Here is a 14,938-nt window from a genome sequence, read left to right as displayed (position 1 = left end):
AGATGCGTCATCCTTCATGCGAGGTATCAGGGTGTCAATTCATAACAATGGGATCCTACTACCTCTGGAATCAAACACAGACCAGGTGTGCGTGTGTGTTTGTGCGTGTGCGCGTGTGTGTGTGTGTGTGTGTGTGTGTGTGTGTGTGTGTGTGTGTGTGTGTGTGTAGCTTTGCACAGTGAGAGATGGTGAAATATTTGCCCATTCTTCACGTGCAAATTGCCCTAGTTCTGCTAAGTTTGATGGGGATTGTCGATGGACCGCAATCTTCAAGTTTCTTCGTAAATGTACAATTGGGTTCAAGTCAGCACTTTGATGGGGCCACTCAATAACATTTATTTTATACTTATTCAGCCACTCCAATGTGGCTTTTAGCTTTGTGTTTCGGATCATTGTCCTGCTGAAATGTGAATCTCCTACCCAGATTAAGATTCATGGCTGACTCAAGCAGGTTTTCATCAAAGATTCTCCTGTACTTTGCACTATCCATTGTCTTCTTCTATCCTGATAAAAAGCAGCCCCATAACATTATGCTGCCACCCATTACCTACTTGACAGTAAAGATGGTATTAACAGGGTTATGTAAAGTGTTAGGCTTGCGCAAAATGTAACGCTTTGAATTTAGACCAAAAAGTTCAATTTTTTTCTCGTCTAACCACAAAACGTTTCTTCACATGCTGACAGTGTCATTAAGATGCTTTTTTGCAAACTCCATACGAGCTTTTAGATTAGTCTTTTTCAGTAATGGCTTCTTTCTTGTCACCTGTCCATAGAAGCCAGCTTTGTGAAGGGAACAGGATATTGTTGATTGATGAAAACTGACCCCCATCCCAGATCTAGAGCCATGCAGATCTTTCAAAGTCGTTGTTGGATTTACAGTGACATCCCGAACCAGTTTCCTGCTTACCTGACTGCTAAGTTTGGATGGGTGACCTGATCTGAGTAGAGTCTAGGTGGTATGATATGTCTTCCACTTCTTAATGCTGGATTTCACCATACTCAAAGGGATAATAAGTGACTTTGACATCTTCTTATAATCCTCTCCTGAATAGTGCTTCTCCACCACTTTATGTCTGACTTCTTTGGAAAGCTCCTTGGTCTTCATGTTTGCCTTGTTGGTTCACAAGTGAGTTGCACCTTAAAACTCCTGAGATAAGAGGGGAAGCTTAATTTTTAAGTTTAACCACTGATTCCAACCAGGTGAAACCTATTTCACTTATTTTGTAACCTGTCAAACAAATAATTTGCTCCTGAAGTGATTTACGGTTAATTAGGCAAAGGGTTTGAATACTTATGCAACTGAGAATCATCTGATTTACTCTTGATAAAACTTATTTACATTTTATCTGAATTGTTGAGCTTTATCACTTTTGAGTAGTTTGTGAAGACGATATATTAAGTTTGATTTGAAAGCATCATGAAACAAGCTCAGATGGCATCAAAATGTGAAAATGTTGGAGGGAGTTGAACACACACACACACACACACACACACACACACACACAAACACACACACACACACACACACACACACACACACACACACACACACACACACACACACACACACACACACACACACACACACACACACACACACACACACACACACACACACACACAAACACACCACTGGTGTGGTATTCCAGAGGACCTGAGTTTATAATTTTTCCACATATATTTATGTTTTCTTCCTGTTTATTGATAATTGCATATATATACAGTATATGTACATATATATATATATATATATATATATATATATATATATATATATATATATGTATATATATATATATATATATATAGTATATGTATATATATAGTATATGTATATATATATATATATATATATATATATATATATATATATATATATATATATATATATATATATATATATATATATATATATATATATATATATATATATATATATATATAGTATATATATATATATATATATATATATATATATATATATATATATATATATATATATAGTGTATGTATATATATATATATATATATATATATATATATATATATATATATATATATATATATATATATATATATATATATATATATATATATATATATATATATATATATATATATATATATATATATATATATATATATATATATATATATATATATATATATATATATATATATATATATATATATATATATATATATATATATATATATATATATATATATATATATATATAGTATATGTATATGTATATATATATATATTTATATATATATATATATATATAGTATATGTATATGTATATATATATATATATGTATATGTATATGTATATATATATATATATATATGTATATATAGTATATGTATATATATATATATATATGTATATATATATATATATATATATATATATATATATATATATATATATATATATATATATATATATATATATATATATATATATATATATATATATATATATATATATATATATATATATATTTACATTCAAATATACATACATCTATTGCAAAGCTTCAAAACCAATACATTGTAATACAACATCTATGTAAAGTACTTACATCAACGAAGGTCAATGTCGAATAACAAAAAGGACCATTTGAGCTTCCAATAAGTTATATTTAGTGTTCTATTTTAAATTTTATTCTGCAGTCCTTCATTGGAAACTTTCACCCAGACAAGCTGGAGCTAAGAAGGTTTGAGGTTGTACGAGCTCGTTACGTGCGGCTCCTTCCTGAGAAATGGTCTGCAAGCGGCATCGCTTTGCGCCTTGAGATGCTGGGCTGCTCTATTGCAGGTAACCTGGACCCATTCGCAAACCATACTGTTTCCTGTGTATCCATCCCTGAACATGATAATATTTCATAAAGCGAATGGTTGTGAACTTCTTCTCAATTTGCAGCATCTTTCCATCGATTGGTCAATTCAATCAATTGTCTGCGATAATGTGCGTCATTGTGCTGTTGGAGCATTCTTTTTCACTTTGCTCTCTGTTAATTTTGATCTACGACCCATTCATGTTATGTAGTGGACCAACTACCTGATGGCAGGCCCTGAAATTTTAACCAACCCCTTCCTAAAATGAAGCCTTCAGGCAGAAACACATGTGTTAGAATGAAGTTTAAAATGCAAACTTACCCTTGCGGTTGTTGTATTTAGCAATTTAAGGAAAGATCAAAATTGATATGGACCACCAATTATTTTGTAGAACTCCTTTTCAGTTTCTGTTCAGCATTTAGTTCCATAAATTCATATTACCGAAACAACAAGGCCAAAGTGGTCTTTTTATTTCACGCTCGAATGAAGGAGCTGACACTTTGAGGTTAGATTCTTTCAAGAACATACCCTAAAGTCTCTTCCGAAAATGGTCTCCATTGTTGGCTCTTGTTTTCAGGCAAGGCATGTGTTATTGTAACTAGTGGAGAAATAACAGTGCAGCTTTCAAACAATTCATCAATTTCCCCAACAGTGGTTGTTTTAACAAACAACCAGAAAGCAGGAGCTCAAGTCGGGATGTACATTCCAGGGCTAGCCAGAGCAACCCACGAGAGGCGGATAAAGCAGACTGGATTCTGTACATTAGAAAGGAGGCAACTACGAGGGGGTTTCGAAAGAGATGGTTCAGAATATATATATATATATATATATATATATATATATATATATATATATATATATATATATATATATATATATATATATATATATATATATATACATACATATCCAGGGCATGCGTGCAGACTGCAAACAGATGCTGGGATGCATCCTATGTACAGACATAATAAATATGACCTTTATATGTTTGATTAAGTGGATTGTGGAAGAGCTTTTTTTCTTTGTTGAATTGAATTATGCTTGTATTCTGCAAGCACCTAAATAAATCTAGTAAATCAAGAATGAGATATTTATTTAAATGTTTACAACCATAGTAATTTTAAATGTAAATATGTCAAATGTTTTCTGCATAAAACGATTGCTTACAGTCTAATGGGTTGCTTGACAATGTTAAGAGACAAAGTTTATGATTCCAAGTCGATGACAAACGTTAAGGGGTGGAACTGGAACATAAACTGAAGTCAAAACAAACAATGATTGTCATATATCGTTTTAGCTGTTCCCACGTTGCACATCGTTAACGACACAGAGCCAATTTGAGTTATCATCATCTTTCCTTTTTGAGACGTTGATTGAATTTAGGATAATAACGATTGTGTAATGGGCTGATCGAGAGATAGCGATTCTCTTTCTAATCTCTTATCTGGTTTCAATTCCTCACCCAACGATACATTCCTTGGATTAACCCTCCCCCACCTTTTGAAACCTGACTGGTCTCAGGGGGTGGATCCTCACCCTGCTGAGTGTCTATATCCCTTCTCCTCGGCAAGGTTCCTTGGCACCACCAGTGCAACACAAAAACACAGAGAATTATAAAATGATTGATTGTTTTGATGTTTTGGATAATTAATTTTGGCAATCTCATGTGTATTTTGACGATTATCGAACATAGGACCATGTGTCTGCATTCAACTACTTGCCAAGACAAAGCAATCTTTGTTTCTATCTGGGTTTTCCAGCAAAGTGGAATGTGAATTCAAAGAAAATATGCATTGACGGAAACATGTTCTGAATGTTTGTTATAACCAGGGTGTCTGATACAGGGGTTTGACTGCATATGTAAACATGCAATATTTTAAACTATGCACTGTAACATTTGCCACGGTAGACTATCTGTAAACGATAACTGTTTCCCACCTCCGACCACTGTACATCGTCTATTAATGCCAAAAAAACCCACAGATAATTCGAGAATCATCCTGCCATAAAATCTAAAACACCAATGAGCGACCACACCCGTGCAAGATCAGTTGATGTGCCATTGTCTTGGGTCACGTAACCTTCGTGCTATTGTCTTCGCCAGTAAGTGGGTGCGAAACTCCACAGACCGACGTTTGTTTACCGTCATTATGTACCATTTTGTAATTATTTTCCCCCGAGAATATTAGCGTCGAGTGACATCAGTCTGCAAAATTTCAGCTTTCTATCCCACCAGAAAGTACTTTATATATATATTACACACATACATCTCATCTCATCATACATATGAGGCGCCGCGAGGAGGAGTGATGTAAGGGACACCGGCCATTTTGGAGTTAATGCCATATAGCACTATTTTAACCCTTCCCCTATCATCCGAGCCTATCATCATCATATCATTAAAAAATGTCGCTTACATCACTCCTCATGGGGCCTCATATATATATATATATATATATATATATATATATATATATATATGTATGTATATATATATATATATATATATATATATATATATATATATATATATATATATATATATATATATATATATATATATCTATATATACATATATATATATATATATATATATATATATATATATATATATATATATATATATATATATATATATATATATATATATATATATAGATCAACATATACATGTGTGTATGTGTGTGCATAGCCATTTATTTGATTTCTATACTATTCCATACCCCTTTCATTTCTATACAATTTTGCATACGTCGTGTTTAGGGTACCCAGGGTTAGGTCATGCGCACCCCCCCGCACCCCCCCACCCCGGAAAGCAATTCTTGGTATGTATGTATGTACGTACGTACGTATGTATGTATGTATGTATGTAGTTGAAAATAATAGAGAAAAACCGGTTGGGCTAATCTTCACCAAACTCTGCATATGTGCTGGAGGTGCCCAGGGTCATGTCATGGGCACACACGATTTTTGCCTGTATGGCTGGGCCAATCTCCTTCAAATTTGGCATATGTGCTGGGGGTATCCAGGGTCAGGTGACCCTCCTCCCCCCGCCATTCCCCAACAAGGCAATTCTCTGTATGTATGTGTGTGTACCTCTGAAAATCACACAAAAAAACGACATGAGACTGAGGAGAAGCTGACCTCAAACAATGAAATTAGGCCATTTGACCAATCATTGCCATGGTGCAATCTCAGGTTAACTTTTGCCTCCATTTAACCATCAATCTTCTCGATAGTTTTCGAAAGTCTCAATAACTGATCTTGATCAGGTAAGCCAACTTGTAATATATATGCTAAAATGGATGCAGGAGTGTTTTTTTTTTATTTAACCAGGATAACTAACCAGAGACAGCACCATAGGGTATACAGGTTGAGAGAATACACGTATATAGGTTGAGATGAGCTTGGATGGAAGCAAGGTAGGGGTATTTCACACAGAGAATTCATGTTGTCTTTCATAACCTTCCTGGGAAGCTGTCAGCAGCAAGGACAGTCCATATGTTTAAAATAGCACCCACTTGATAAACACCAAGAATCAAAAGGGGGTGGCAGAATATAGGAACCGGTTAAAGAGTTAGGTAGCTCAGGACTGGTTTGTGTGATCTGTCGGTGTTTTGTACATGCTGTACTCGATTGATATTGTAATAGTTAAAATATAAAAGTAACATTTTATATATGGTGCTGTGAAGGGTGGGAGCTTGTCTATTATGTATATTCCTTCCCCTGGCTGGGATTGAGTCGTACACCAGACGGCGGTCTCCTTGGGTTAACCTGAGGCAGTCCCTTCGGGTGGGTGCCTGGAATGTCCTGTCCCGAAGAGAAGATGATCACCTGTCTCTGTTATCATCTGAGCTCAAGCGTTTGGACATCGGTATTGCAGCACTCTCTGAGGTTCGGAGACCGGATAGCGGCGAGATCATGGCGGGTGGTTATACCAATTGGTCTGGCCACTCTAATGGTTACCATGCCCAAGGAGTTGCTGTAGCTGTGTCTAATAAGCTGACTCCAATGATAATTGAGGCAACACTGGTCAACGAGTGTATTATGAGACTAAGGATTCGTCACTGCTTGGGTGTCGTTTCCCTGGTCTCTGGATATGCTTTGACCGAGGCAAGTGATCTCACGGTGAAGGATGCATTGTATGCCGCGCTCAAGTCTGTGGTTGATCAGTGCCCCAGACGAGATACTCTTGTAGTCTTGAGGGATTTCAATGCATCGACTGGAACTGTTAGGGGTCATTATGAGACATGTGTTGGTCCCCAGTGGTCTGGAACTGTGAACCAGAATAGCACTAAGATCCTTGACTTTGCAAGAAGTGATGGACATAGGGTGGCTGGTATATGGTTTTGGTGCCCACAGGCTCATCACTGGACTTGATATTCCAACGCTGGTGGTGTGGCAAAGGAGATTGACCATGTCCTCATTGATGGTCACTGGAGGATAATCCAGAACTGCAGGGTCTACCGGAGTGCTCAGTTCCTTAATACCGACCACAGGATTGTGGTAAAAACTCTTAAGTTGCAACTTAAATCCAGGAGAATGGTACCATCCCAACCTTGTCTGGATGTTTGCAAGCTCGAGGATGAGAAGGTAGCTGAGGAGTTTGCGAACAAGTTGAGTGGGGATTTGGGGGGTCTGGGTGCTTTGGGGAATCCTGAAGAGTTGTGGAGTGCCTTCAAGACCACCGTCCTTGATGTTGTCAGTGGATGTCTTGGTACTCACCATAGGGTAAAGAATAATTTTGTCTCTCAAGGGACACTAGATACCATTGACCAGAGTCGGAGGGCCAGGCTAAATGGCAGAGCTGAGCTGTTCAGGGAGTTGAGGCATAAAACTGTGCGTGCGCTGAGGGTGGACAAGGAGGCGTATATGCGAGGAATCTGTGAGGGTGAAGAGCATAACTTGCGGTCAAGTGATTCTCGTCCTACTTACAGGGGAATTTGCGTATTGCTTTCCTCCAAGCCCATTCCTCGGTGGACTGCAGTTAGAGCAGAGGGTGAGGGGCTCTTGACAGAGGAGTCTGAAGTGAAGGGCCGCAAGGCCGGTTACTATGAGCGGATGTACCAGGCTGATCCACCAGATGTCGAGATGGATGTCAGGGGTGTTACTATCCCTATCACTGACCCTCCAATGAACTGTGATCCACCTTTAATTTGTGGAAACACAGGCTGCGGTGAAGCGGTTGAAATGGGGTAAAGCTTCTGGGATCTGTGGCATCCATGCTGAACTTCTCAAGGCTGGTGGAAATGCTGCACTCGTGTCGTTGCATGCAGTTTTGTGCTCTGCCTGGAACACATGCATCATCCCAACTGACTGGAAGAGGGGCTTTGTTGTCCTTCTCTGGAAAGGGAAGGGTGATCGCCAGAACTGCAACAACTACTGAAGGATGACGCTGCTCTCAGTGCCGGGCAAGGTCTTTGCTCGGATAATTCTTGATAGGGTTCACCACCATCTGCTTGAGCATCAGCACCCAGAGCAGTCAGGCTTTACACCAAAGAGGTAAACGATTGACCGGATCTTTGCCCTTTGGGTACTCACCGAACGCTGATGAGAGTTTCGTCAGGGGCTGCTTGCAGCCTACGTTGATCTATTTAAAGCGTTCAATTCAGTGAATCGGGATGCCCTCTGGAGGATTCTTGGTCCTCATGGGGTGCCACCAAAACTGATTGATCTGATGTCTGAACTAAACTCTGGTACTGAGAGTGCTGTGAGATGTGGTGGCACCACCTCTGACTTATTTCCAGTTGTTACTGGAGTTTGTCAGGGGTGTATACTGACCCCCACACTTTTCAGCACTTGTATGGACTGGATTCTTTGGAGGATGTCGGAGAGATCAAGCTGTGGTGCATTGTTTGGGAATGTCACGATCTCTGACCTTGATTTCACAGAGGATGCAGTCATCTTTGCAGAGACTCGAGATATCCTTTTGGGGGCCCTTGATAGGCTGAATGAGAAGTCGGAGCCACTGTGATTATGGGTTTCCTGGGTCAAAACTAAGATCCAGATATTCAATGACATCTTGGATGCTGTTATCCTGTCTGTACCTGTTTGTGGTGAGGATGTTGATGTCACGGAGAGATTCACTTCCCTTGGCAGTGATATTCATGTCTCTGCTGGCTGTGAGCCAGAGGTCAACAGAACTCTGGGTCGGGCTTGGGGAGTCATGGATTCACTGGATCATGGGGTGTGGTGCTGTCGGTACCTGTGCGGGAGGACGAAAGTCCGAGTCTTCAGGTCCTTGGTGCTTCCAGTCTTGCTCTATGGATGTGAGACTTGGACTCTGACCAAGGATCTGAGATGGAGACTTAATTCCTTTGGTCTCTTCGGAGAATCCTTGGCTATCGCTGGTCAGAGTTTGTGTCCAAAGAGCTGTTGCTGAGAGAGACTCAAATGAGATTTGTTACCTGCATCATCAGTGAGCATCAGCTGCGGCTGTATGGACATGTCGCTCGTTTTCCTGATGCCGATCCTGCTCACCTGATTCTCTCAGAGAGGGAGTCTCGTGAGTGGAGGAGGCCAATGGGCCGACCACGTTCCTCGTGGTTGCAGCAGGTTGATCAGCATCTCAAGGAGATGGGGATGGGCCAGGCATCTGCCTGGGTGATGGCCAGATGGAAGCCCCTGGCGTACCAGTAGAAAGTGAACACAGTGACGTGTTGTTCTGGCGCATGCTCCCATACCTGACCTGACCTGACCCAATGTCTTGGGTCACTCTCCTGCATTTTTTTCATTCATTTATATTTTCATTTTGGGATGTTGTCTGATGATTCTGTGGTTTCTTTTTTTCCAGTGTACTGGTTTCAATGGCCATTGGCACACAAAATTTCAGTTTTCTACGTCACCGGGAAGGAACCGATCTTTAATATCAGTCAGTCAGTCAATGAGTCAGTGGTTAGAAAGAGCTTCATATATTAGAGTATGCTTACACATTGTAAGCAATAAGGAACCATCCTTCCACATTGTCTCGGGTCGCTAAACTGCATTCGATTTTTTTCATTATTAATATTTTCATTTATGGATGATTTCCGCCGGTTCTGTGATTTTTCCTGGTGTATCGGTTTTGATGTCCATTGGCACGCAAAATTTCAGCTTTCTCCGTCACCGGGAAGGTACCGAACTGTAATATCAATCAGTCAGTGAGGCAGTCAGTGGTTAGAATAAGTGTTATATCTTAAGGCCCGGTCACACCTTGACGTTTTAGCCAACGTCCAACGTATGCCGATTTTTGAATTTTTTTTCTAAAACGCTGGCACACGTTGAATACGTTATGGGTAAGTTTTGATAACATTGAGAGCACGCTGAAAAACACTGCCATACGTCGTTGTACGCTGGCTTTAAACGTTGTACTTTTTGGTTGTCCTCAAATTTTTCCATGCTTGAAATTTCACGACGTATGCCGGCGTATGACTCACACGTTCCGCTATGCTGGCCACAAGTTGTATGCACGGTCTGCGATCGTTGACAGACGTCAACACATGCTACTTGTAAATTAATCATAAGTTGAGACACGCCGAGGTAATGTTTAGCGTACCCTAAACTTATTTCTAACCTATGATTAACGTGTTGTTGGCACGTTACGCGATCGTTGCCACACGTCGACAGACGTTACTTTTAAGTTACTCATAGGCTGAAAGACGTCGGTATAATGGATCGTCCTTGCGTCAGCGTCCACGGCCACGGCCAGGACACTTATTTGCAGCATTCTTCAAACTTTTCTTCGGCATGACGAGGATGTTCACACTTCGATGTCTAGCTTGGCTATGATTCCAATTGTCCATCGGCAGCGTCTATTTAAAATAGTCGAGTTTGAGCGTTTTAACACGTTCAGAAGAAACGCTTCAAATTTCCAAACCCCAGCGTCAAAAAACAAAGGCGAGTGACAGCAATTTAAATCGTTCATTGTAAACAATGAAAATAGCTGAGTGGTACCGATTAAAAGTCATTGAGTGTAAAAAAAATCCAATTGTTGAGCGCAAGCGTCTACTTTCAATAGTGGGGTTTGAGCGATTTAGCACGTTCAATAGAAACGATTAAAATTTCCGAGCGCCAGCGTCAAAAAACAAAGGCAAATGACAGCAATTTAAATCGTTCATTGTAAACAATGAAAATAGCTGAGTGGTACCGTTTAAAAGTCGTTGAGTGTAAAAAAAATCCAATTGTTGAGCGCAAGCGTCTACTTTCAATAGTGTAGATGCAGCCATTTAAATCGTTGAGTGGCAGCCTATGAATAGCAAACCCCACGTTACCGGCAAAGATAAACTGCCGCACGATATGGATAAGTTAGGCTATCGTTGGGCATAGTTTGTGAACGCCGGCTTCACAATAATTATTCGTTGGTATATCGTATCTATAAGTAATCAAAGCGCTCTATGCACATTATTAGTTCATTGTGCATTTGTCCAACCCGTTATGAATAGACCTAAATCGTAAAAACAAGCTATAGCTCATTGTTGAAAAAGCCCCATAAAAAATTAGCCGCGAAGAACTTCGAACAATGGTGAAAAGATGTCTCCTACCCTTGGACACGCGGACGCAAGGACGATCCATCATAACCCACACCCTCCCCCTCACACTCACCTACTACTGCCAACATGAACAAACTACTACTAATACTAATACTAACACTGACACTGATACTGATACTGTTACTGCTGACATGGACATCGACTCAAAAAGGACTCGAAAACACTGTTGGGTTCCCCTTTTATGAGCAGCATTTTTATATACCAATTCCCAAAACCACTGGGAACACGTCTTTATATGGCAGTTGTAAGCTAGAAACACGTTCATTTATTTTTTTTTGTCGACCGGAAGACGTCATTGGAATACGTCTACATACGTCGATGTGTGTTGGGACTACGTAAAGAATTGGTTCAAAGCACGTCAAACACAAGTTAGAAATAAGTTTCGCGTAAAAAAGACATTACCGCGACGTTTCGACTTATGAGTAGCTTATAAGTAGCGTTTGTGGACGTGTGTAAGCGTCCACATATCGTGTGTAAAACTTATCCCCATCGCATGCGGAACGTGTGTCATGCGCCGAGTACGTCGAAAAATTTTGAACATGTTTAAAATTTCTTGACGTACTCTACTTACTACGACGTATGGTAGCGTACTTTAGCGTTGTACTCACGTATACCAAACTTACTCATACCGTATTTGACGTGCCCCAACGTTTTAGACACATTTTTCTTTGGTCGGCATACGCTGGCAAGATCGCCAAGGTGTGACCGCGATGTTGACACTTCCATTTCTACGGCAGTTATGATTCGAATCGTTGTGCGTCAGCCTTTTAATAGGCTACGTCACGACATCGTCGGCGATGCGTGCAACGCGCTATGCCTAAGTTAGACTATCGTTGGGCATAGGTTGTGTAGGCCGACAACAGGTTCAGCATTCGTTGGTATAAGTTATCTATAACACAACGAAACGTTCTGTGTCCGTTACCAATGCGTTATACATAAGACCAAGTCGCTATGAATACGTCCGAATCTTTAAAAAAAAACATCAAAAGTTCAACGTAAGCCAGCGTTTTAGATACATTTTAATACGTTGCCATCGCTGGCTAAAACGTCAAGGTGTGACCGGGCCTTTAGAACAATTATATACTACCAAATACCATCCATCGTTTTGCTGACAGGAACACTGAGATGGGGGGAAAAAGAGAGGGGAGGGAGAGATGGGTGGTATTTGATGGGTTTCAGGGAGATGTTCACAAACATCAATCTTTATAAACAGCTGTGTGTGATGGGTGGAAAAATTTTGGCTCGGGAATTTAGAAAATGCGTCAATATGGCAAACGGCTCAGAAATCGGCACATGAACATATTTTGCTTTGAATCTCACAAAGAGAAAGCATATAATCTTTGTAAAGCAAATCAGACGACCAAATGCTTTAGAAACAGGCGCGAGGACAAAGGAAAACCTGATAAAACCTCCATAAGATACGGAATGAAACTGCCACGACGGCACCAGTAACAGGCATGGCATGCCAACACACCCGCGGAGAGTCCGTGCAGATCCAAATCTACCCATATGTACCATGTCTGTGTGTGCTGTATACGTACCTCTACCTTGCAGTAACTGTTGACTGTACATCCCGATTGGGACACAAACTGTACTGTACAGCTCGGTCAGTGGCTTAAGCACTCAAGGAAGCACTCCAACGAGACGCCTGGCTTGACAAGCGATTACCAATTGCCATCGATACAACTATGCACCCGGAAACACCCATGGAATGTCCAAATGGGACAAATCAACACCTTTTTTGAGGAGTCAGAACTGCTGATATTTTCAAGTCTGGAGCTTACATTTTGTAATAATGCTTAGTTTAAGAGATTCTCTCAGTTATTCATATGCGCAAATGAAATAAAGCCACAAATGCTGGTGTCACCAGGCGTTTATAAGCATTGCAATATACCCAGTGATTCGTAGCTCTGATGAACAGCCATTTGATAATATGAGTGAGGAAAGTGAAAAAAAAACTTTGTCGTTAAGAAATCGTTGCGGCCTGTTCTAAGTCAAAGCATGGTTGAGCAGGCTAAAAAACATGGCTGCTTCAGACCCCAGCGAGGTTACCCAGGAAACGCCTTAAGACCCCAGACCCCAGACAGTGAGGTGGCCAAGGATCATGAAGAATATAATTAAATAAGGCCGTTAATTATCTTCAAGAGGGGTGTTTTAATTAACCCAAACACCCAATTTTCACTCTTCCACTTCCTTGCAGTTTTCTTAGTATGCAAGTAAAGTTTCAGGTTACAAGGTTTTGGAGTTATGGAGGAGACACACACACACACACACACACACACACACACACACACACACACACACACACACACACACACACACACACACACACACACACACACACACACACACACACACACACACACACACACACACATTGCCTTTTATTCGTATGGAGATATACGACAAGGCCAAAAACACGGGGACACCTGCTCGTCCAACATCTCATTCCAAAATTATGGGCATTCATATAGAGTTGGTCCCCCCTTTGAGTCCATGCCCTGACAAATTTAGGCTGTTCTGAGGGCAAAAGGGGGTGCAACTCAATATTACGAAGGTGTTGCTAATGTTTTGTACCATGAGTGAATATATGTATATTTAAATATCGATGTAAATATATATATATATATATATATATATATATATATATATATATATATATATATATATATATATATATATATATATATATATATATATATATATATATATACATACGAGGTGTGTTCAAAAAGTATCCAACCTTAATTTTTCGTGCGTAAACAAATGAAGCTGGGGAGGCGTGGTTTGGTGCACGTATGTAGGCGATCCTAATCCGTATGCGTGAATATTTTCCCGCCTGCAGAAGCTGTCGGTCGCCGACAGACCGCCAATGAGTGAGGAAGTGTAAGTGAGCACCGTCGGATTTTCGTTTTTGACAAAATGATGGAAATACTTGAACAACGCTACTGCATCAAATTTTGTGTAAAGCTTGGCGATTCCCAAGTGGAAACGATCCGCAATATTCAACAGGCCTTCGGGAACGAAGCAATGGGCACCACACAGATAGAAAAGTGGTACAACCGCTTCAAAGATGATCGCACATCAGTGGAAAGTGAAGCACGTTCTGGTAGGCCCTTAGCATCTCGAAATGAGATCGTCATTGACCAAGTGAGGACCCTGCTGATGCATGATCGTCGAATCACGATCAGAGAACTTGCAGACGAGGCGGGCGTCAGCATTGGATCCGTTCATTCCATTGTGACTGAGGATTTGGGCTGAAGGAGAATCTCAGCGAAGTTCGTGCCAAAGCTGCTAACGATCGAGCAGAAGCAACTCCATTTGGAGATCGCACAGGACATGCTGGAGACTGTGAACAGTGATCCCAACTTCTTCAACACAGTGATCACTGGCGATGAGACCACAGTGATCCGTCATTTTGTCAAAAACGAAAATCCGACGGCGCTCACTTACACTTCCTCACTCATCGGTGGTCTGTTGGCGACTGACAGCTTCTGCAGGCGGGAAAATATTCACGCATACGGATTAAGATCGCCTACATACGTGCACCAAACCACGCCT

General features: G+C 40.2%; 1 protein-coding gene across 2 annotated transcripts in view; it reads left to right on the top strand.

The window, feature by feature from the left end:
- LOC147014096 (neuropilin-2-like) overlaps positions 1-14,938 on the top strand; it is a 66,379-nt gene that overhangs the window by 46,049 nt on the left and 5,392 nt on the right. For both annotated transcript variants that reach the window (XM_085851751.1, XM_085851750.1), the window contains exon 12: positions 2,684-2,828. In XM_085851751.1, coding sequence (XP_085707877.1) covers positions 2,684-2,828 — 145 coding nt within the window. The remainder of the gene's footprint in view (positions 1-2,683; positions 2,829-14,938) is intronic.

This window comes from Eptatretus burgeri, chromosome 13 (genome assembly GCF_056783735.1).
Source record: "Eptatretus burgeri isolate ZD-2024b chromosome 13, Ebu_testis_v1, whole genome shotgun sequence".
In the NCBI taxonomy this organism is placed as follows: Eukaryota; Metazoa; Chordata; class Myxini; order Myxiniformes; family Myxinidae; genus Eptatretus; species Eptatretus burgeri.
The sequence above is the reverse complement of the archived record's forward strand: the minus strand, read 5'-3'. Positions and strand labels throughout refer to the sequence as shown.